The 26,112-nt window shown below is 35.8% G+C and overlaps 1 protein-coding gene across 1 annotated transcript in view; it reads left to right on the forward strand.

Annotated features, from left to right (window-relative positions):
• Positions 1–26,112, forward strand: part of kcnh3 (potassium voltage-gated channel, subfamily H (eag-related), member 3) — a 208,873-nt gene that overhangs the window by 161,361 nt on the left and 21,400 nt on the right. Inside the window, exons 4-10 of the mRNA XM_056242113.1 lie at positions 4,431–4,570; positions 4,936–5,188; positions 6,871–7,028; positions 7,581–7,788; positions 12,484–12,861; positions 21,118–21,317; positions 22,551–22,800. Of these exons, the coding sequence (XP_056098088.1) occupies positions 4,431–4,570; positions 4,936–5,188; positions 6,871–7,028; positions 7,581–7,788; positions 12,484–12,861; positions 21,118–21,317; positions 22,551–22,800 (1,587 nt within the window). The remainder of the gene's footprint in view (positions 1–4,430; positions 4,571–4,935; positions 5,189–6,870; positions 7,029–7,580; positions 7,789–12,483; positions 12,862–21,117; positions 21,318–22,550; positions 22,801–26,112) is intronic.

Here is a 26,112-nt window from a genome sequence, read left to right on the forward strand (position 1 = left end):
TACCTTTATGATGGGATTTATCAAGCAGGATAAATACAAGTTTCAGTTAAAACCAACAAAAAACAATATCAGTAATCAGCCAATGTTAAAGTTGTTTTTAATTTATTGGTATCAGTATATACTATTATTGTGTGTGAGTGTGTGTGTGTGTGTGTGTGTGTGTGTGTGTGTGTGTGTGTGTGTGTGTGTGTGTGTGTGTGTGTGTGTGTGTGTGTGTGTGTATATATATCATTTAATTTAATTATACTATATATTTAATTGTCCCTATTTTTACGTGTATTTTTGTTGTTGTTGCTGTCATTTCGCTCACAACCCTCACATGAGAAAACCCTCAATTTAAAAAATATATATTTACAATTATTTATTAGTATGTAATTTATCAGCCATTACATTTTTTTATATTGGTGTATCCCTACTTTTTATGCTCTAGTAAACCATCTATGTACTGGTGGTTTAAAGAACCCAGACACCAATACACTGATTCCTGCATATTTTCTTTCTGCTTGTTAATCCAGTCTCTCAACGCACTAAAAACACAGTTGCACTGTTTTGTGTAGAACATAGAAAACAATGATGAAAAGAGAGAAAAGTCATAATGAGGGGAAAAAAATTACTGTATACAGTAAAGGTAGGTACCGAAGCAAAGTGCTATATAACAAAGGGAGTATGGTTTCAAAAGGGCAAATTATCTTTTTATACAGACAGCAACACTTTTAGCCTTGTACGGGATGCTCTACAAGGCGTATTACAGGATAATTTTGCCTATTTACGCCTGGTCCTGTCAGTGTCATACTTAAGCTCATCCTATCCTCTATTTCTCATTCCCTCTCACTTCTTGGCTACTGAATCATGTGTTGTGGATGCTTCGATACAGGCCAGCAGCATCTCATGTGGTGCTCGCTGTTACAGTAATCCTGACACTTCTCCTCCCAGAGAGAAAGAGAGAGAGAGAGAGAGAGAGAGAGATGAGAGAGAGAGAGAGAGAGAGAGAGGAGAGAGATGAGAGAGAGAGAGAGAGAGAGAGAGAGAGAGAGAGAGAGAGAGAGAGAGAGAGAGAGAGAGAGAGAGAGAGAGAGAGAGAGAGAGAGAGCAGTATACTGATAAAGAGAGAGAGATGAAAACACACACACAAGACACAGGGAGGGCCGGTAGGAAAGCTTGGCACAGAGGTTTGAAGCTCCCTTTAGTGGCCTGAGCTTGAGCCAAAGCATGGTTACTGTTCATTTGGTTGATGGATGAACATTGTACTAGCACTAGGAATAATAAATCTGGTCAATGATGTCAACTCATTAAAAGTGAATTATTGGACTCACTTAAGAAAACCGTAATTAGACTTATATAATAAAGGGGAAAAGCCAACAAATAAAAAAATAAAACAAAATAAAAAAGGATAGAATGAGGATTTGGAAAGAACTAAAAAAAAAATACATTGGAGGATTTGTAAGACATCTAATTACAAGAAACTGACAGATGGTTCTCTCCAAATTAAAGCCATCAATTAAAATCAACACTTCAGTCAAGGGTTGGCTGCTGGGAACATGTTAGTTTGCATATGAGAAGAGAGCAAATCTCCTCTAATGTCTTTCTGTCAGATAAAACAGAACAGATAATACACACTGTTCAAAAGTTTGGGGTCAGTACGATTTTTTACTGAAATTAATACTTCTATTCAGCAAGGAAATAAATTAATCAAAAATGAGAGTTAAGACATTAAAAATGTCACAAAAAATATATTTTAAATAAATAATGTTCTTTTTACTTACAATTGTTTAAAGGTCCCCTGACATAGAGTTATTTTATTATTTTATAATGTTTCCTGGGTTGCCCTTATAATGTTAGTATGTTTTTTAGATAAAAAATAGTCATAATTTAGAAATAAAAGGCATTTTTCCTAGCCTGATTTTAGCCTCTGATTTGAACGCTCTGTTTGAAGTGGCGTGTCTGCTGTGGGATTCAGTGTAGCCAGCCACTGCTGTGATTGGCTGACATGCTTGCATATGAAATAGCTACGCATTACATGTGAAACTCTCTCAAATACTTTTACTACAGCTATTATACGTTTTTACTATTACAGCTATTGAGATTAACGTATCGTGAGAAGTTTTTAAAGTATTTAGATCTATTCCCATCACATAAAATGTTGCCGTGATGAGCATTGACCAAGCAGATTCAGTCTGTTGATCGCGAGAATAAAGATCTTATCATTGCAACGCAGTTTCTGCACTCTCTCTAATGCTTTCACCAATGCAAACACGACGATATAGTCAAGTCAAGTCATCTTCATTTATATAGCGCTTTTAACAATGGAGATTGTTTCAAAGCAGCTTTACAGAGATAAACATACAATTTAAGGTAACAGAGATTGGCTTGGCTTTATAGCGATTTTTGAATAATGTTTTTTTCCAGCTAAAGTTGGTTTTGATTGATTCACTTCCAGCAAAATTATCATTTGTTATTACATTAGGGGCCACTAAGACGACGGCGTTCTCTCTAAACAGACTTTAAACGCGAACCTGTGACCTGATGGCGTTCACATGCGCATTAAAAATTGATTCTACAAACTACTTGTCTTGCCTATAATTTGTATATATACAGTAAGAGCTTCGTTGTGCAGTGTAACGTGCGTCATTGATTTCATAACGAGTTGTCCAGATAAACTCGCGCTGTGTGGAAAGATTGTTCTTTGATCGCTTTCTGTATAATTTGTTCACAATTTAAATAAGATTATTTTCATCCTACTAAAAGAAACGATGTGAAGTTGATATTTTAGTCACTGGCTTGACTTACTGATTGAACGATTTTGAGAGAAGGATTAACTTACCTGTCTGAACTTGAACAATTAGCCTACACATCAGAAATTTTTGCTTGGTAGCTCAATCGATTTATTTTCAGACGTTCATCGAGTTGAGGAAACAGTCGTCGGTGAAATGTTTGGACCATACAAAACTTTGGGAAGTTGTGTCGGCGCATTTCCAGAGAAAATAAAATTAACCCACTGTTTCTTCAGAGGCTCGGATGAAGGAACTAAAAAATACTTTTGTGTTCATTTGTACATCCAAACACTGATCAACTGCCATGCTTCACTCGTTTGCAAGCCATGATATCTCTCGAGGAAAAACTCAAATCGCGCTCGCGCGTTCGTACTTTCTAGCTAATTTTCTCATGGGCGAGCCAAATTCTCTGGTCGGGCAAAGCAGAGAAAGGGGAGGTTACCTTTCCTCCATATAACGTCATACGGAGGAGATTCAAGATCAGCCCGTCTGAGCTTTCATTTTCTCAAAGGCAGAGAAAGATAGCTAAAGCTCGGTTTACACCGATTGACATTTCTAGCCACTGGGGGACCATATACAGGCTAGGGCAGGGGTAGGCAAGTTCGGTCCTAGAGAGCCGCTGTCCTGCAGAATTTAGTTCCAACCCTAATCAAACACACCTGAACAAGCTAATCAATGTCTTCAGGATTACTAAGGCTATGGGCAGGAGAGGTTTTTTTCAGTGTTGGAGCCAAACTCTGCAGGATAGCGGCTCTCTAGGACCGAACTTGCCTACCCCTGGGCTAGGGGAACTCATATTAATGTTAAAAAACCTCGGAAAGTGAAAATTTCATGTCAGGGGACCTTTAAAATATAGTTTTTTTTTTTTGTTGTTGTTGTTTTGGAGCTTGAGATGTTTTTGGCATGAAAAAAGCAACCAAAACAAAATTTCTCTTTTTTGTGTTCTATGAACTAAAGCAAATCATACAGGTAGGGAATTACATGAGATTAGAGTATAATGATGACAGAATTTAGATTTTTGGATGAACTACTGCTTTAAAAACAAATTATGGCTACTAAGTCACTGTGTCACAGAATCAGGTCACCTTTCAAAATATCTCTGAACACCCCTGGTGCATGATAGAGTGCGAGTCTGGTAGCCTTTAGAGAGGGAAGAAGAACAAGCACAAACAACCAAATTAGCAACTTTTTCCTTTTTAAAAAGCTTCAAAAGGCTTCAATTGTCCATTATAAATGTGGCTGTTTATTTCCCATGGTGTTATCTAGCTGTGTTTACAATTGTTCAAATGAATAAGTGTTGTTGTTTTTTTATTTGCTGTTTTTTTTTTACATTGGATGCAATACTTTTTTGTCATATTTACAAACCCTTGATAAACTAATGAATGCAAATGTAATGTGTATTGAGCAGGCAGCATGCTAATGGGTAAATGTAATCGTTCTGTTTGTTCAGAAGATTATGGGTAAGAAATTAAGGTAGACTTTTCTAATAACTTCAGTTAAGTAATGGTGCAAATCGGTGCTCATGTTTCACTGATGCGCAGTAAAGCTACATGTGTTTTTTTTGTTTTTTTTCTAGAATACCCTGATGTTATTTTGTGTTGAGCAAAAAAAAATTGAAATGAAATCAATAAAAATGATATATGGCTGTTCTCTGCTTAGACGTGGAGACGGGGTTGGAGGTGCACAAGGTCACGCGGCCACCGGGCTTCAATGCCAACCGGCGGCGCAGTAGAGCTGTGCTTTACCAGCTGTCTGGACACCTGCAGAAACAAGACAAGAGCAAACTCAAGATCAACAATGTAAGTCCTTAAACTCTCAGTTACAATGTCTTATGCTATAAACCTGGATTAACCCTTAGCATGCACAACTTCAGCAGTGCAATATTTACACCATTGGCATTGAATATTTCAAGTATTACAGAAGTATAAAATACAACAATGAATTTGTAAAGCTAAATAAATAGATGAACAATGTTGTGTTCACTTATGAGAAAAAGTCATCAGTGTGGCTTTTCAGGTTGTTTACTTCTTCTCAAAGGTATTGGATTATTTAATTCATTGTGACTGAGCAGCACACAGCATAATGTTTATAGAAATATTGATTAAAGTTAAAAATGTAACTAAAAATTCATTAAACATTTCTGTCTGAACATTGCTTCATTTAGAACATGTTTGGCGAGAAGCCGCCCATCCCAGAGTACAAAGTGGCAGCCATTCAGAAGAGCCGTTTCATTCTTCTCCATTATGGCACCTTCAAAGCTGGCTGGGATTGGCTGATCCTGTTAGCGACCTTTTATGTAGCAGTTACTGTTCCCTACAATGTTTGTTTCACTGTTGTTGGTGGACGGGATGAGTCATCGACCCCTAGAAGTCCACCGAGTGTGAGCGACATCCTTGTGGAAATCCTTTTCATGTTAGGTAAGGCTATAGTTTTTGTAGTGTCATTAGTTTAGCGAAAAAAAAAAAAAAAGTTCTGTCTCAGTAATGTTGTCTGGGTGATATTAAATGTCGTTTGATCCCATTGCCTGCTAATAAAGTACCCAGAATTGTAACACAATTCTGTTATTGTTCTGGTTTCTGTGCTGTGCAGACAGTCTTTTATATCACAGAGGTGATATACTGCCAGACATCTTTCAATTACTCTCGGAGCTAGTAAAAAGTTCAAGATGTTACTAAGCAAACGTCATTAAAACACATCTAGCAATTATAAAGCCTTAAAAACACGAGAAACTGAAAAGATTTTGAAGGACAGTTCAGCAAATACAAATGCTAAAGATATGTTTTATAGTTCAAAAATAACTCTTCAGAAGATTTTTTCTAATTCATTTATGAGTAAAGTAAGATTCCTATCTGTAGCTATAGAGGGTATGCATTGACGTCACTTTCCTGTCGGGACACGCCCCCCTCAGCTGGACTGAGTGGCAAAAGAGCTGCTGCATGACTGGAGTTAATAGGGGAAACTGCAAAAACACAAGTAAAACAAAAAATAATCAGTTTAAACTAAAGGTTGGACTCGATATAGTGTTCCTTACAACTTACCAAAGATCCAGTGATCATGGATATTGACATGCAGCCAGGAATCATGTTTCCTGACATTTATATGTGCCTGATTTCCACGCCGGGGAAATACATAAAGCAAATTTTCCTTTATATAAATACAATATAGGTAGGTCTAAATCCATGTGATCACTTAAATCAATGTTAAATATCGTCATATCGTCCAGCCTTAAAACTTATATAGTTTTTTGTCAGTGTTTATTTAAAACGTCCAATTATGCAGAATATACGATGATAATTATTTAATTGATGAGTTGTCAATACTATAGAACAACAATACAATATATAGCCTAGGGAATGGTTTTACCCCTAAATTCAGCATATTGACACAGAATGATAACTGCAAATCCATATTTTGCTGCCTGGAGTCCAGTTGTTTCTATGAATTGCAGCGATCCATTTGGTTCTCTGTTCTGTAGCTTTCGTCAGTCTGTAAAAATATACCTCAGATTTCTTGTCAAATCTAGTTGTACAGTCAATCGCAAAGCTCTTACCAGTTTTAGATGTGTTTTTCGCGCCATTCAGGCTGAAAACAAATGCTGCCATTCAGTCTTTTTGCCACTTAGTGGGCGTAACCGCAGTCCCTCCACCCGATGGTGACGTCACGCGCATACCCTCTATTGCCATACAGGTTAAGGATATACTCGTATACAAATCAATTAGACAAAACATCATATCTCCAGCCATCACCTTTATATTAGAAATCCACAGTGTGTGGATAAGCTTTTTAGCACTGCTTAAGGGCAGTTAGTGTTTAATGACAGGATCTGTTTCTGCCCATTAAACACAATTTCATAATGTAGAAAAAAACTCTTTGTATCATCAAAACATTTGCAAAGAAGTGCCTAAAGCCATTTACTAAACTGAGCTTCTATTAAGTGCTACTGTATGTGTATGTTCCATTAAATAGTATTATAGTCACTACCCAGACCAGACTTATATAACCTGTCACTGAACGAGGTAATGATTAAAATACAGTTTTCTGTGCTTTAATAATACATTTATTAATTTCTTCTCTTTTTTTCTTTTTTTCCCTGTGACAGATATTTTGCTAAACTTCCGCACCACATTTGTGAGCACATCAGGCCAGGTGGTGTATGATGGACGATCTATCTGTGTGCATTATGTCACAACCTGGCTCTTCGTGGACCTGATTGCTGCGCTACCTTTTGACCTGTTGTATGCCTTCAATGTCAGCGTGGTATGTTAATTTAGCTTATTTTTATGCAATTTTGAGCCAACTGTTTATTCACAGTTTTAAGTATCTATGTATTTGTGTTTAAATAGTTTTTTAAAGGCACAATATGTAAGATTTTTGCATATAAATATCCAAAAACCACTAGCACAGTGTTATATATTTTGTTCACTTGTGTACTTGCGTTATCCCAAATGATTCCAAAAATGTTTAAATACAGATAAATTTGCAATTTTAACCAGTGTAGCGTCCCTCCTCATTGGTTCGGCTGTGAATTTTGTCATTTCCACGTCGGATTGATTTGCATTGGAGGTAAAGGTGACAACTCCCAGAATTCCACGCTCCTTCACAGCGTCATCAAGCTACGCCTTTGTTATTGTTTTGAATATGTGACTTCTATCAGCGAAAACTACATACTGTGCCTTTAATGGGCCTCACACAGAGCTTTGTGGGACACACACACCATATTTTATATGATGCTGCTGGGCATGCCATCTTAAGTAATTATTAATACTATAATTTTCTTTTGAGCTATGCATTCCATCTCTGTGTGTTTAGTACTTTGGAGTTCATCTGCTGAAGACTGTTCGATTATTACGGCTTCTACGCTTGCTGCAAAAGCTGGAGCGCTACTCCCAATACAGTGCAGTTGTACTCACATTACTTATGTCGATGTTTGCCTTGCTGGCACATTGGATGGCCTGTGTCTGGTACGTAATCGGGCGCAGCGAGATTGAGAATAACAGCCCTGGTTCCTGGGACATTGGTGAGTATCATATCTACAAACTGTCAACATAGCTGTATCAAACTTTCAAATTTATTTAAACAGATTCTTTAGGTCAGTTTTTCCCTTGAACTGGCTGAGCTAAAATCAAAAATTATGATTTAAAAAATGTTTACTAGATGTTTTATGAAACCAGATAATGTAAGTGAAATTAAAAAGTCAACAACAACAAAAGAAAAAAACTGAATGGCAGTTAGGATATTAGCATAAGTACTGCTTCAGATCAGATGCTGGCCTTATTTTGTATATGTTTTCACAGTGTCTCATACACAAGGATCATTATTGAAGATGTCTGTCCACTAACATTCTTATTACATTGAAAATGTACGACAACCTCTTCATGTGCCTTACAAAAAGAGTTCAGATTACAAATGACTTTTCAAATCAGGTAGACTGAAAAACAAGCCAGACGTAATGCGTTTTGTTAGAAGGACAGAACATTCTCTGGCTCTTGACCGGCGCACCTCTAAAGACCTGATGAGACAGTCTCCGATATAAGACATTATCTTCACGTCATGTCAAGTCTAACTCTGAACAAACTTACCTTTTTCACATTTGTTCATGAACAAGTGAATTACTGTATCAATTTGACTGGAAATGAACCTCTCTCTCGGTCTCCCATGTGCTGCTCTCCACATGAAAGAGAAAAAAAGACCAAGGGTAAAATAAATGGCTGTAGTGCACAGAAGAGTGTATGATGACATTGATATGATCTAGACCGCATTTAGTTATGGCCCTCTATTTTGATTAGCCTTTTTACTGACTGTTTCTGCAGGTTACATAGTTACAGCAGTAGGTAGCGACAAATGACTGTCTTTATGACTGAGTCATTGAATCAATCATTCAACTGATTCGGTCAAAAACATTAATAAATTCAGTACGGTCACTGCAGTGAGACTGCTTTGATCTCAACAAAATAAAAAAATAAATCTAAAAGGTTTAAAATGTAAGTTACTCAATATTAACATATTGCTTTTACTCACTCGTTTAATCGTGCTGTTGATCCAGTTACTTACAACTGCACTCATGCCTGTGTGATATTGCTCAGTCACTGAATCGAATCATGTTCAGTGTATCGATTAAATTAAATCGATAGAAACCAATTTTTAAACTGAATTGACAGAAACCAATGATTTGTGAATTGATTAAAAGATTCACACCCATATATAAATGTAAATTGATATAATATATCAATTAATTTACATTAATTCGTTCAATTCCTGATACTTGGTGAGATCCATAAGTGGCTTTGGCTAACATTTGGTGTTGTTGTCATACACAAAAGCCTCCTTAAAATATGGGTGTGTCCAACCTATTCGCACATATTATTTGAGAATTTATTAGTAGAAAATCCCCTACAATATGCCCACAGTCTAACACCATCTGTCATGTCTAATGAAAGCAATTCTGATTAGCCTCAGCATCAGTAGTAACCTCAGGCACATCTGAGCCCTAACTGACCACTATACCACACTGGCTACTGGCCAGCAGTTTAAATTTCATCCACATGTTCTCCTGAAAAGCAAGGATACTACTCCAGTATCCATTCTCTGCTGGTGTTGCCAACTTGCCAACAATATCACACACCATTCCCTTTTGCCCAGTTTTACATTGGCCAGCCATTAAATATTAAGCACATGAGGCTGTCTTGACACATTTAGTTTTGCTAGTGGAAATGGAAGTCTGTAGCATTCTGCACATCAGATGGAATATTTAGCACTGAAATACATGACACATCCAATGTGTAATGAGACTCAATTTTTTTTACAGTTCGGCTTTCAAATGGTGAATGTAGAATATTGTAAATGTTCTAGATTTACAAAAAGCTGTTTTATATCTGGTGAGTACCAGTTTCAGATTGGCTCTTTACAGCTATTATTATTTGTGGAATCTTGAGATAGTGTTATTGATAGTAATGAAATATTGAAGTAGTTTTGAGTAGTGCTGTCTATCTTTGTTGGAAATGGGGAAATGAAAGAATGTAAATGGATTGGAGTTCTGCTGTATCAATGATGAAAGGTTTCTCTGAGGGTTCCTCCAGGAGCTGATTGAACTCTTGTTGCTCTGCGCCTCTGTCTCTGTCTTTTTTCTCCATATCACTCTCTTCACTGCCATCACCTCAGCAGAACACTGTTTTTTTTAATGGCTAGCTGCCAGGCAGACCTTGAGAGACTAGAGAGGATTTTCAAGTTGGCTCCAAAAATCCCAGTGTCAAATCAGCAAACTTCTTGATTCTTTTTTAAGTGGTTGGGAAGAGAATACCGATTGCCCACTATTATAAATATATTATCCTTTTTAGTCTTGTTATGACAGGAATTTTAATATCCTCTTCTTGCCCATCAATCTGCCTCATCTTCCTCAACCAACACTGATTCGGTAGCCCTCTATTTCTGCTTGAGGATCCTGTAAGCTTGAAAGTAAGCTTTCATGTGAACTTGTCCTTTTGTCCCTCCTGCAGTGATTTACAACCCAATGTAAGCTTTGTGGTCTGAGACACCATTTTTACATTCATTTGCAATTTTCTAATCATAGTTTCATCCTAAATATACAGCAGGATATGTAGAGTATATCTCTTGATAGGCTGTTCCAACAGTGGCATTAATGGTATAAATTAATCTTCGGTGATGCTGTTTGCATGTATACATTTGCGCTATTCATTCTAAAAGGTTGTAAGTATGTCAAGCACGGGTTGATGGCTGTTTTTCACAAAATAAAATGCACTCTGTCATCAAGTGCAATTGAATTGTCAAAATCTCAAATAATACAAATAACGTGACAGGAAAGCGGGCATAAATCTCTGTGGTATCTGGAGGAATCTCTCACTAACACACCAGCTTCACCCAGTCAACCCACACAAACATGTGTTTTCATGTTTTCTGGGGACTTTCCATAGACATACTTATTTTTATACTGTACAAACTGTATATTCTATCCATTAACCCTACCATCACAATTTTACATTTTCAAAAAACATCATTCTGTATTATTTATAAGCTGTTTTCCTCATGGGGACCAAACATGTCCCAACAAGGATTTTGGAGTTGGCTCCAAAAGATGGATATTGCCATCTTTGTGGGGACATTTTTTTTCCACATAACATAGGGTTTACCAGGAGCACACACACACACATGCAAATTTTAAGTTTTGATGCCTTTAAATATAAAATAATATCTATTTTACCTCTACATTGTTGATTGTTGGTAAGTTAATATGAATGCAGCTACTTAAAATATACATTATTTAATCATGGTTGTGATTCTGGGCCAATTTTAACATTACTTGTTAAAAATTAAAAGATGTAATCTTGAAAATGTGTGAGGAACATTATTTAACTAAAATGAAATAGCTTAAGATTTAGTTATTTAAAATATTAACAATGTAGGTCCTTCTTTAAATGCACATTTTTCCTGCCAGCTAAAATCATTACTACCATATAAAAATGAAACCTATTATATGTAATATTATTAAGTATTAAAGCAATTATTTTACTTTGAGGTTAGGTCTTATTTGAGATACAGTGGGATACTGCTGGGAATACAATTAGTGTAATGGAGCAATTATAACACTTTGGTGCAATTATAACACTTACCAAATCTTTCTCAATGTAAATATTTAATGGTACTTATTACATACTATTAGTAGTAGTCAAGGTTTAAAATACTTTATATACTTTTTAAAAAATCTGGTCAATAAGTGATATTGGTTCTGAAAGCAAAAGTGAAAGTGAGAGAAATGAGGAAAGTTAGAAAGCAGATATCTTGGCCATGGACATCATGAAAGACAATTCTGCCTATTAGCATATAAGGATGTATTACAGTCAACGAAGGGAAGACTTTGGATGTTATATGTCAGGAAAGGAATGACCAAGGTTTCTGGTGTATGTGTACATGAGAAAGGTCTTGTAAACTGGAGCTGGTCGCTGTGTACATGAAAAACTGTGTGTGTTTGTGTATTTGTGAAGGTTTTGTGTGATTGACAACTGCTAGCTAAAGGTTCTCTGGCACTTTTTTTCCTCTCAATCTTCATTCCCTTTCTGACCTTTCACACTTCTCTCCATCTCCCTTGGGACTTTTTCTGGTTTTTCCAAAATATCACTTCTAATGCCACATACTACCTCCAAACTAGAAGCTTACAGACAAACAAGCATGGAGAGAGAGAGAGAGAGAGAGAGAGAGAGAGAGAGAGAGAGAGAGAGAGAGAGAGAGAGAGAGAGAGAGAGAGAGAGAGAGAGAGAGAGAGAGAGAGAGAGAGAGAGAGAGAGAGAGAGAGAGAGAGAGAGAGAGAGAGAGAGAGAGAGAGAGAGAGAGAGAGAGAGAATCAGTCCCATGGGGAACAAAAGTAGAGTCTCCAAAAGAAGTTCCAGCCTACTGCTAACCAACTGATGTTAAAAATGCTTCAGGTTCAGCACCATGGACAGGGACAACTGCTCTATATCTGCTCAGTTCTGAGAGTGGCCATTTACCCACTGAAAAACTTATAGGGGTGCCAAATCAATTACATTTTGGGTAGTTAGTGCCAAACACAAATGAAAAAAATAAATAAATTAGATTATAAAACCATCACCAAAACTACAATAATATTAGGATTGTAGATAATTTCACTGGCCAAAATAATTGAGTCTGCAAAATAGTAAATGTAAAAGTGTCATCTTACATTTTCTCTTCCTCTTTCTAATAGGCTGGTTGCATGAGCTGGGTAAACGTCTGGGCACCCCCTACTTCCTGTCCCCTCTTGCATCCCTCATTCCTGAATCACTGCGCCCCACCATCTTGGATGGATTGGTGGTCAATTCAAGCCAGGGAAGCGGCACTGATTTAGTGGGACATGAGTCTGTGTGGAACTTGAGCCAATGGAACACAACAGGAGCAGGTCCGGTGGGCACTTCAAATGCTGGACAGACTGCAGCCGTATTGGGAGGCGGGCCCTCGATTCGGAGTTCATATGTGACGTCCCTGTACTTCGCTTTAAGCAGTCTGACCAGCGTGGGTTTTGGCAATGTCTCAGCCAATACTGACTCAGAGAAGATCTTCTCTATCTGCACCATGCTGATTGGAGGTAATTGCAAGAGAACACAGATACACGTTTTTAAATGATTGTGAGGTTTGAATTTATAATGTTTCACTACATAGATGTGCCAATAACCCTTTCCAAATATTGATAATTTAATCTTTTGATACCTGAAATTAAGTGTTCTTTTTTTCTTGATCAGCTTAAAATATCTATAATACTGTGCTCTACTGTTTAAAAGTTTGGGTTGGTAAGATTTTTTTTAAATGCATTTGAATATTATTAAAATTTTAAAATGTTATTTATTCCTGTGATGGCAAAATTCTGAAACTAATTTTCAGCAGTCATTGCTCCATTCTTCAGTGTCACCTAATCTTTCAGAAATCATTCTAATATAGTGATTTGGTGCTCATTTGAACAATTTCTTGCTGCTTAATATTTTTTTGTGAAAACAATTTTCAGGAATTTTTTACTACTTAAAATAATAATAATAATCTACCGGAGGTAAATCTACTTTTATTTTGTGTGTGCAAGAATAAAAAAGAAGAATTAGGGATAATCAATGAATTCTGATGAATTTACTGGCATTTTGTGAATATTAAGTAATATATGTGATCAATAAAAAAGTGAATATTCTGATTATGAGTATTTTAAAATGTAATGTAATCTAATTACAAGTATTTAATTTTTGGAATCGGATTATGTAATCCAGATTACGTATAATCAGTAACTATCCAGCACTGACCATCGACCACTACCTTAAACATATTTCTAGAAACATGATTGTTCAGTGCATATTTGTATAATAGTCCTGCAATTACCTATTTATGTCACTGGCCAACATTCAGTATGTCTCACGGCATGTTGCATTGATTGTTTCTTTGCAAAACAAGGGATTTGATTCAGTCTGTATTTGTTTGTATGGTTCAAAACTTAATGTTGGCATATTTGTCTAGACTCTTAGTAAAAGGCTGCTTACGTTGGGTACTCTTAGCTGTTTTATGCTAACTTGACCGCTAGGATTCGAATGCCACAGAAATGGAGCTACTTGTTATCTGCTGGGACAGCTGTAATGATTTTTGTGGCTGCATGTGCCCCATGTGGATTCGAGGGAGATGTTGTGACAGTGGACTGAATTTTAAGGCATGTCCTCTGGGCCATGAAGAGAGAGACTCAGGCTTCATTGCACTTAAGAGGGGCAAATAAGGCTGGTTGAATCCATGCACACTCACATACATGCACACTGAATCAATCTGTCACCAATCCTAACACTAAGGGCCATTACTGTCACAGCCAGCTGACAGCTGGGCTCCTAACCACACACACAGATCATACACACAGAGGGTATTTGGGGAACACTGATATGCCTTAGACTAAAAATTACCATAATTACGTCAAACGACAAATTTTTCGAACTCCTCCTAGGCCGTTGCTCCGACTTTCACTAAAATTGAACCAGATCATCTTCAGACCATGCCGAGAAAAAGTTACGGAATTCATGTCGATTCGTCATACCGTTCTTGAATACTGCGCTAACTAATTTTACGTAGTGTTTGCAAAAACAGACGTAAGACTGTATCTACGCAACGCTTTATCGTATTCAGACCAAACTTGGTACATCTAATCACAAGCAAGACCTGAGGCAACATGCTGTGTTTCAGCGCAGCGCCACCTATTGGTCCGCAGATACGAAAAATGCCTAATTTTACTTATAACTTCTGAACGTTTGTCCAAAAATCATAAAAGTGGTCTCGTTAGATTCAGGGCGTCATGGCGAGTCGACTGACCATATCGACCATTTTAGGCGTCGGCCATTTTGAATTTTGTACCAAAATGCTGTATTTTATGAACGCATGATTGTATAGTTATGAAACTCGGTATGGGTCATCAGTACGATGGCCTGAAGGAGCCTTAGAAGTTTCAAACCAGCGCCACCTAGTGGTAAAATAAATGTTTCAAATGCTTATAACTCTGGGTGTGGTCGACTTATTTTCACGGGGGTAATCTCCTTAGGTTCCTGAATCCTTGCCGAGTCCAACGATATCAAACCTGCTAGGTTTCGCCTTACGGTTTGTGTAGCGTTGTGATTTAGCGCTTAAAAAACATTTGCCAATATCTTCGAAACCGTTAGACCAATTGAGACGAAACCACCGTAGGAAGTTTGGAAACATACGTCGTTGGTTCAACATTATAGCCCAAATGACAAAATATCAATAGTAAGTGGCAAGAAAATGCAAACAAAGTCAGGTGTGGGTCATTTTTTATGGGTTTATACATATAAATGTCTATAACTTCAAAACAAAATGAGATATTTTCACCAAATTTGACACACACATGTATGGGCTCACTCTGAGAACACACAAAAAAAGTGGTGGAACTGCGCCACTTGGAGGCGCTATCATAGAACAAAACAAGGTCATTGCCATTAATTACAAAATAATATCATAATATTAAATGCAACACTTTACGGAATGCATTGGTGTACCGTTACAAAACTCTGTATGTGTCTTGATAATCCATTAATTCATATTTTTAGTTACAGTATAAATGATTTTTCAGCCATTTTGCCAAAAATCATCTTTAAATGTCTTTAATTTCTCATTGTTGCTGTTGGTCTGACACTCCCAGCCATGTTGGCATGTCTTATTGTCTTAGCGCTTGGCCCCGATAATTGCTGCTATTGCAGTATTTATTATTAATGATTTATATTTACTCTGATATACTGTACATCGTAATAGGGAAGAAAAGATCGTAGCTTCTGTTTCATGCCTTATGTTGTTTTAAACCTTGAAGATGTAAAAGATACAAAAATCAAAAGATGAATATTTCAAAAATATTTAATGTGTTTTATTGTTCCATACAATGAAATTCAATAGGGACAAAAGATGAACCCAACTGACTTTAATTGAATGGAGAAAGAACATAAAAATATGTTCCATAGAAGATAGAAAGTCATACAGGTTTGGAACAATATGAGGGTGAGTAAATGATGATAAAATTATTATTTTTAAAGTAAACTTTCCCTTTAAAAATGTCTTCTAAAATTCATTCAGAGAAATAAAAATAGAAAGAAATGAGTAAGAGTATAGCGTGATAAAATGGATGTGGATACCACTTGTTTAAGTATGTTTGATTTCATACTGGCTGCACAGTTTGGGACTCAAGAATAAATAGAAATTCAAGAATAAAGAAAAAGTCTTCATATAATCTCACTGCTGTATTGGAGAAACAATTCAGCAAGAGAACTCATTTGTCCTTGCTACAGGAATCAGGTGATTGAACCAGGATTTAATTGCTCATATTCATTTTGTAGCCCTATTTGAAGATTTTCATGGATTTCAGCACAAACCTCATCCAAGCACTCAAAAGGCACATAACCCAGGTGCAGCCACTTACTCTGAGGACAGTTCTCAAACAGAAGAGCAGCTTGCAATTTCCGCAACAATGGAAGACACTCTCCAGACACTTTATGTAGACACTCTCCAGTCCTTCTTGATTGTTTACACTCATGTTGGCAAAGTTCACGATGTTAAATAAATAGATGATACAGAGTTTGGTGGTGGAGTGAAAGTAGTTACGCTGAACAGAATATATGCAGTCGAAAATGTAAACACTGAAAAGATGAACAAAACGGATTGAGCTGCAAACCAGCATGCTGTCAACTGACAATGAGATAAACAATAGAAAGAAAACAGGCTGGTGTAAGATGCTAAAACTTTCTCACTATATGACTAAATGAAAATGCCACTTAAAATCCATCTCTGGTTAGATCGGGTGAATCCAGTCACATGTGGAGATCACAAAGATTGGAGATTGCATTTGTGGCATAAACCTGAATGCATTCTGATGCACAACAGGTGAATGACTGTCCATTGCAACGTAATAATGGTTTTCAATTTTGTTAGCTAGGTGTAATAAACACCACGTGTAAATGACAATCTGCCTCTGGGGCAATTTACATGACAGTGTTTTCAACTATAAACGGAAAACGTTTTCTGCATTTTTGCTGATTTGGAGGCCTGAAAACACAAACATTTGAAAACGATAACGATATTGTCTCTGTGTAAACTACAAAAATGCAAATTTGTGAAAACGGTGACGTCATGTGCATGCTTTACGTGTTCAGTATATATTGCATAGTGTTTCTTTAAAAAGTAACAACATGGCGGATGTAGTACGTCCGGATTACATTCATACTACACACATTTATTCTAGAACTTTGCACTGCATTTGTTTTAATCTGTGTTCATGCATTCTTTTGAGTTTTCTTCTTTTAATTTAGTCTCTCTTAATGTTAGAGGTTTAAGAGATCATTCGAAAAGGAAAGCGTTATTTCTGTATTGTAAACGCTGTAATGCCGATTTTATTTTTGTTCAAGAAAGTCATTCTTGTGAATCAGACAAGAATTTTTGGAAAACTCAGTGGGGTAATTCAATCTTTATGAGTCACGGATCCAATCGTTCTGCTGGTACTCTAATTTTGATGCATAAATTTAGGGGAGACATTTTAGAAACTTTTTCATCCGATGAGGGTAGATGGATCATTTTGGTATGCAAGATCGAAAATGTGGTATTTATTTTATGTAATGTTTATGGGCACAATTCCCGAAATGCTAATGCATCCATGTTTAAAGAATTGGGAGCTAAGCTTACAAGTATACAAAATCGTTTTATTAATGCTTATTTTATTATAGCCGGAGATTTTAATGAAACCCCTGACGACGCGCAAGATAGATTTCCTATAAGAACTAGGCCTACTTCTAATTCACCTGATAATATTATTTTATGGTTGTGTGAAAATCTTTCAGTGGCGGATGCTTGGCGTTTCTTTAACGATGGCTGTAGAGGCTTTACTTGGTCCAACAAAGCTGGATCGCTTAAAGCTAGAATTGATCTTTTTCTAATTTCTCACGCTATTTTGAAAGATGTACATTCTGTTAATCATCAATTTGCCCCGTTTACTGACCACATGTTAATTTCTTTGAATCTTGCTCAAGGCAGTAAGTTAAACAGAACAAGGGGTTACTGGAATTTTAACTGTTGTCTTTTGGAAGATGACAAATTTAATGAAAGTGTAATTCAGCTAGCTAACTCTATGTTTAGTAGTACTGAAAGCGACCCTGGCTCTAGCTGGGAGTTTTTTAAATTTAGGGTTAGAGCCATTGCTGTTAATAGAAGTAAGCAAATTAAAAGAGAAAAAAACATTAAAGAATTAGAACTGATTCAAAGATTAAGTGTGTTAATGCAGAAGGAAAAGCCCAGTGAAGAGGATGAGGTAGAATTGAGCACATGTCAGTTGCAAATTGAAGATATGTACACAGAGATTGTTAAAGGTGCTTTTATACGCTCTAGAGCAAAATGGATCGAGAAGGGTGAAAAAAACACTAATTACTTTTTTGCTCTTGAAAAAAGAAATCGTAAAAAGACATCCCTCTCTGCCTTAAACATTGATAGTGTTGTATGTACAGATCCAGGATTGATTTCAACCTTTGTATATTCCTTTTATAAAAAATTGTATACTTCTCAGTTTTCTTATCGGAAATCGGACGACTTCCTTTTGAGTATTCATAAGATTTCGGGTATTAAGGAAGATTTTAAGCAACTTTGTGATTCTGATATTTCTATTGTTGAAATGGAGGATGCACTGAAATCTATGAAGAGGGGAAAATCTCCAGGTACTGATGGCTTGTCTGTTGAATTTTATTTACATTTCTGGGACATTTTAAAGCATCCTCTACATAGTTTGTTTAAAGACTGTATTAAAAAAGGAGAGATGACTCCCTCAATGAAGCAGGGTCTTATTTCCTTGATCCCCAAAACGGATAAAGACCCACTTTTAATTGAAAACTGGAGACCTATATCACTGTTAAATGTTGATTATAAATTACTTGCTTTAATTTTGGCAGTTCGCTTAAAATCTGGCCTTAATAGTATAATTGGCGAAACACAAAATGGATTTATGAAAAATAGGCATATTAGCTCCAACATAAGATTAGTTCTTGATCTTATTGATTATTCAGAGAATATTGATTCCGAAGCTATTATAATGTTTTTGGATTTTTATAAAGCATTTGACTCTTTAGAGCACCAATTTTTGCTTAAATCTCTTAGCCTTTTTGGTTTTGGAAGTAACTTTATCAACATGGTGAGCATGCTTTATAATGACATTAACTCTTCAGTGCTGGTTGGCTTTCAAACTACTAAACGTTTTAATTGCGATAGAGGAGTGCGCCAAGGTTGCCCCATTTCTCCATTTCTTTTTCTGTTAGCTGTTGAACTGTTATCAATTGTAATTTTACAAAATCCCAGTTTAGAAGGTATTTCTTTATTTGGTAAAGAATTTAAAATATCTCAATTGGCTGATGATACAACCATATTTCTTAAAGATTAAAGTCAAATTCCCTTGTGTATCAATATTATTAATTCTTTTTCTGCTGCCTCAGGCTTATATTTAAATGTTTCAAAGTGTGAATTATTCTGTCTTTACGACACTCAACAACCATTGATGCATGATATTCCGGTAAAAGACTGTGTCAAGTACCTGGGGATTTTCCTAACTAAAGATAGATTGCTCCGCCAACAACTTAATTTCTCACATAAAATACAGAAAACAAGAACCATATTTAATTGTTGGCTGCAACGAGATCTGTCAATCTATGGGAGAGTACTTATTTCTAAAGCAGAGGGTTTGTCTCGTTGTGTCTTCTTTATCTTTATTTGTTAGTGATAAAATCTGTGATGATATTGACAAAATCTTATTGAATTTTATTTGGAAGAACAGACTTCACAAAGTTAGGAAATCTGTTTTGTCTAATAGACGTTCTGAGGGTGGACTGGAAGTTTTAAACTTTAAAGAATTAGTCAGCTCTTTTAGAATTAGTTGGTTGAAAAAATGTCTTTGCAGTAATGGCTCGATTTGGTACTATATCCCCAATGCCATATTTCGTAGATCAGGTGGTCTAGAATTTCTGTTGAAATGTAATTTCGCCCCTTCTAAATTACCTGTTTCTCTCTCCAAATTTCACCAACAGGCTTTACTTGCTTGGAAATTGTGTTATGTGCACAACTTTTCTCCCCATAAGGAAATTCTGTGGAATAATTTGAACATTTTAATCCGAAACAAATCATTTTTTATTGATAAGTGGTATGATAGAGGTATTGTTTTTGTTTTGGATTTATTTAAAAATGATGGCAGTATACTGGAATATGAAGAATTTATGACTTTGTATAATTTTCCTCTCCCTGCTAGAACTTTCAACTCTGTCATCAAAGCTTTGTCTCCGAGTTATGTGCATTTATTTAAAACACACCTTTTCTTTAATGAGAGAAAAACAATTATGCCCAAGCTTTTATTGGATGGAGTTAGATTTATTGATAAAAAATGTAATGGTAAACTTATAAAACTATTGTTACATTACAAAGTTTACACATCCCCTCGATGTAAATTTTTCTGGAATAATTTGTTTGACAGTATTCAATGGAAAAGGGCGTGGTTACTCCCAGAGAAATATTGTATGTCTAATAAAATTAGAGAGGTTCACTTTAAGATTCTTCATAATGTTTACCCAACCAACTCACAAATTGCCTCTTTTGTTGATATCTCTGACCTGTGTGTATTTTGTAAGGTTGAGAAAGAAACTTTGCTTCATTTATTCTACCACTGCAATGTGATTAAGCCTCTTTGGGAGCGCTTGGGTTGTTATCTTTCTTATTTTATCAAATGTGATTTAAACTTTTCATTGAAAGATATATTTTTTTATTTTTCTGGGAGTGACTATGCCATTGATAATGTTGTTAATTTCTTTGTGTTGCATTGTAAATTTTTTATTCACAAAAACAAATTTCTCAAGACTTTGCCTAGATTTGATGTATTTGTTGCTGAGATTTCCATTATAGTTAAATCTCTTAAACTCATTGATAACAGCAAGAACAATACGTTTCTTAAGAACTATGTACGTTTTTTTCTTACTTGTTGATGAACCTCTTTTTTTGTTTGTTTTATTTGTTTCTTTCTTAATAATTTTTTTTTGTTGTTTTGTCTTTTTTGTTTTGTTGTTGTTAATGTAATGCAGTGCTTTGTATCGTCTTTGTAAAAGGAATTTAAATATAATAATAAAAAAAAAAAAAAAAAAAAAAAAAAATAAAAAAAAATTATTCTAGAACATACATTTTTAACGGCCTCAAAGTTCAAATTCAAATGTAGTACCTACTCAGACAGTACACAATTTTGGACACACCAGATGTCATGGTTAAAAATCATTAAATAATCACCTAAAATATTGGTTTGTTGTGTGTCTCCTACCAGCACTCATGCATGCCGCGGTCTTCGGTAACGTGACGGCCATTATCCAGCGGATGTACTCACGGCGCTCGCTCTATCACACTCGAACCAAAGACCTCAAAGACTTCATCCGCGTGCATCGGCTGCCCAAGGCTCTCGCGCAGCGCATGCTGGAGTGCTTTCAGACGACGTGGTCTGTCAACAACGGCATCGATGTCAGCGAGGTAGGACTTTAAAAGAACTTTCAATAATCTGTGCGCACACATGAATACATTGTCAAAACAAGTTCAGAATTTATAAATAATTTTACTATGAGTGTGTGCAGTCATGTGGGTGTATGAGAGCTGCTGTTCTTATTTACTCATTGAACACTTGGGATTTCTTGGTTTCTGGATGCCAAGAGTACGAATATCTTTTTCTTTTCTTTTTTTTCAGATAACAGTTAGTGAAAGAGTTGTTTAACATTTAGAAATTTTTGATGATCTTCAACTTCAGGAAGACAAACTATTGTACAAGTTGTGGGTTTGCCGTTGTTCTGTTGCCAAAGTTTTGACAATTTTTATTAAAATTGTGTGCAATTTTCTAGCAATAAACATTAGATAAACATCAAAATTAAATGTATATAAAATGAATAAATATTAAATTGGATTTGTAAGGAATGATGACCTTGAAATGTACTATATTTGTGGAAGGTGCCTCTTCTGAAGTGCAGTTATTTCAAGGCAATAAGCACAATTATATTCAATATTCCATGACTTCCAGCAGAAAATGTTAACATTTACAGAGAATGCATTTTGCATTCATCATTTCTATGACTATGGGAATGTTACGCTTCTTAATAGGAAATGCTGGATCTCCCATTGACCTGTAGCATTTAAAAATATAGGAAAACTAATAAACACTTGGAATTAAATATCATGCTCATAGTATTTTATATTTTATGCAATTTTTAGCTTCTCAATGCAACAGTTGGTTCCAATTCCCATTGCATATTATTGGGCTTCTTCATATTAATGATGTGATTTGATGCTTCTGTCTAAGATTAGAGCGTATTATCCTTTTCTATTCCTTTTCCACTTCACCATGATCTCTCATTCTGTTTCACAATATCTCATCTCTTTTATCATTTGCTTTATTTTCTCTTTCCACCCGCCTCTCGTTCACCATCTCATCCATATCTGTCGTGCTCATAAACAAGAGATTCCATCTTACACTCACAATGTATTTAATGAGTCCAATTCAAAACGTTACAATCGTTACATAACTCATAACCCACTCTCTCTGCTTTGATATCCAATGTAATATCCCATTAAAGTCCAAGTAGAAGACTGATCTACAGTTTCTTTTCTGCAGTTGTTTTTTTAATAATCAAACATAAATAAAAAAATGCTTTTTAAGAATGAGAAGTAAGTGTACTCTTGAAGTACTTAAAATAAAATATCTTTGTCCTTTCCCAGCTTCTGAAGGACTTCCCAGATGAACTGCGGGCTGACATTGCCATGCACCTGAATAAAGAGCTGCTGCAGCTGCCTCTGTTTGAATCGGCCAGTCGAGGGTGTCTCCGCTCTCTGTCGCTCATCATCAAAACCTCTTTCTGTGCTCCTGGGGAGTTCCTTATTCGCCAGGGTGACGCTCTGCAAGCCATATACTTTGTCTGCTCGGGCTCCATGGAAGTGCTTAAGGACAACACTGTGCTGGCTATACTGGGTGAGATTACACACAAACATTATATATACACACAATCGGCCTCAATGAGGAAACAAGAGCACAATGATTTTTTTTTTGTCATTGTACAAATAAGCAAAACAAAAAAAACATGTGACCACTGTGACTATTTACATAATGATGTAATGAAAGATTTGCGCAGAAATTTGCTCTGGTTGTGTTTAAGAAATGCTTGTTTTTAATAGATGACGCCCCAAATGTTCTTTTGAACTGTTTAACAAGAATTGTATATTGCATTTTAAACAAGTTTCAAACAAGTCAGCCTGCTCAAATAAACAGATTGCAATTCCATTTGGTGCCACTAGTGGCGCTAAAAATACACACATTTTATAAGTACTTATTTAATAAAAGTGGTAACCAGGTAAAATCTTTGAAATTAAAACAAAACAATTACATTCAGACTCAAATGTCATTTGTAACACTACAGCTATAGTGCAAAGACATTTCTGGGTGTCAGGCAAGCTGGCTTTTAAATTATAATTTCACAGCAATTTCAAAACCCATTTATATTTCTCCTACCTGTCACTATTAATTGTGCTTCCTCTGTGAGACTGAGACAGGCCAATACAATAAAAATTGCCCACACACGCACACATACCATCCATTAATATCACTGTATCATTTATGACACAACTCAGACATTATAAATGAGCTAAATAATGACTTTTTTAAAGCACCTCATCAAACAAACACACACTCACTTGCTCAGCGGATCTCATCCTCCCACTATCTGTAGTTCTCATTGTTCCGAGGGAGGATTCCCATATAATTTTCAAGTCTATTGAACCCCCTCCCCCCTTTACACAGGCACAATCGGCGCATTGGCTTCATTTTCTCATTAATTGGCTTCCTTTGTTATGCATATTAATGCATACATTATCTGTGAGATTCTGCTACTGTTGATGATGTGGATATGTACAGTTTCTTACATGACATGCCAAAACATACAAGCTCAGTTCCAAAATCTAGAGAGCTGCCTGCCTAGGGAACTAGTACCTTCTAAAGGTGCGGTCACATTTACTGTTTTTGTAAATGTATTCTGTATTCAGTCAGAATAAAGTAATTTCAATAGGAATCTGTTTCAAGCAAGGGTGAAAAAGGTCATTCTGTGTTCATGTATTGCTACACTATTGACAATGGACCTTTTTGCCGTGAAATTATGCTGAAATTTCGCTAATGTGACCTCATCTAAAGGCAACATTCTAACTGAAATGAAACGTCATAAGAGATGGACCTAAATTATCAAAGATTTTATATCAGGATGTAAATTTTACAACACGCATTTTTTTTTATCGTTCAAATAGCATTAAAATCAAACAAAATATTTTAAAAAAAAACTGCACATGCCCAACAATATGCTAAATTATTAACATGTTCATCACACAAAATGCTCTTAGCACAAAATGCTCTTAACAGGTTAACAAGCTAACAACACAATACTCTATAGAGCATAAAAAACACAAATTTTGTATCTATGATTTAGGTATTAAATGAAACATTTCTAATCTGTTTCTCGACCGGTCCGGCACCTTGAAAGGATTTTTTCACTGAGCTCATGGTAATGCATTCTGAGATTGCCGCCTTAGCCAAAACAAGATATCTTAGAAGGCAGCATAATTTTGTCTACCTTTTTGATTACTATGATCCCTTAAAAATTATTATCTGTTGGCAGCTTTCATAACAGCATCTGATACCTACAAATTCCTCTTTTTTCCCCATGAGCTATGTGTTGCTTTTGAGCAATTGACTGACCTAAGAGCGTCCTTCGCCAATAGCTGGTTGAAATATGAAGCCTGCATCCTGATGTTACCTTGTGCTTTCATGCCATAAGAGACATTAGAAATCCAGCTCACATGTACTTGAGTCTGTGATTGCTATTCCATGCACAGTGTCTGTAGTTCCCACACTTACATTCGCATTACTAACATTCTCTCCAGTCCTGTACTTTAAAGTTTATGTGAAGGAAAATGTTGACACACAAACATAACACTACGGCATAACGTGCATATCTGCAGGCAGATCTAGTATAGCCAATCAAATTTGAGTCAAGAGTGAGTTAACAGAGATATTTTCTGTTTAAATTTTGGAAATGTGTAAATATCACTGCACTGCAGAGTGCACTGCACTAGAAAAGGTCAGTGCTTTTTATGGTATTGTAATGCTTAATGAGCTGGGCAGGCAGCCCAGATGTGAAACCATGAGGATTCATGATTTGGTGACCTATGTGTCACTTAGCCTACTGGTTGCTGCAATAACCACCCTGTAAGTTACTTTTTTATAACAAATAACAATAATCAGAAATAACGTCAGCGTAAATGTCTTCTTTCTTCTGAAAATCTAGTGATATTACACAATGCACCCTGATATGACGTCTACAAGCTAAACATTAAATCTTTCAATTAGGCTGAAATGCAAAAATATACAGTTCATTTAACACATTCTGTTGGCAGGGATTTGAGAATAATACATTTAGATATTATTATTATTATTATTATTATTTAGATATGATTAATATAACTATCAATTTTTAACTAGATTCGATTAGTTTAGATTAAATTTGAAGCCAACACAGATAATGCCTGCTGGAGAAAAGCATTTATGCAGTGATATCCGTGTGACAACTAGCCCCGGTCTATATTAAAATTGTATGATTTCATTAACAAAAAAAAAATCTGTGCCTCATGTTTTATAAATGTAACACATCGCTAAAATTGTGAAATAACGTCTGCATTGAAAACAGAAAAAAAAAACATGGCTCTCTGAAAATAGTCACAACAGATACATAGCCTACATCAGTGATAAAATGCCTTTGCTGATATCCTTAATGGCTTGTAACTATGAGCTGAATTTACATAGGACCTTTCAATGTCATGCAGCGCTAATCAATTCGCTTCAATCCCATAGATAAAGACATAATCATAAAAACACATACATAATAGGAATGATAGGAAAGAAAAGCATGTAAACAGAAGCAAATTGGAAAAAAAATAAAATAAAATATTTGTGGTTTTATTTTAAATAGCAATCATTGTCATAAATAGATTCTGTTGATGGGTAATTTAATAAAACGGTGCTTACCTTTCTGCTTCATCTGGAAGTATTCATGGGAAATGTACATACAGTGGTGTGAAAAAGTGTTTGCCCCCTTTGTAAATATGATCAGAGATGGCTGTAAAAAATAAATCTGCATTGTTAATCCTTTTGATATTTTATTTAAAAAATTTGAAAAAAATCTAACCTTTCATTGAAGTAAAAGAATTGAAAGTTGGGGGAAAATCACATTATGAAATAAAT

Source organism: Rhinichthys klamathensis, unplaced genomic scaffold, assembly GCF_029890125.1.
Source record: "Rhinichthys klamathensis goyatoka isolate OS25496 unplaced genomic scaffold, OSU_Roscu_1.1 h1tg000693l_1, whole genome shotgun sequence".
NCBI lineage: Eukaryota > Metazoa > Chordata > Actinopteri > Cypriniformes > Leuciscidae > Rhinichthys > Rhinichthys klamathensis.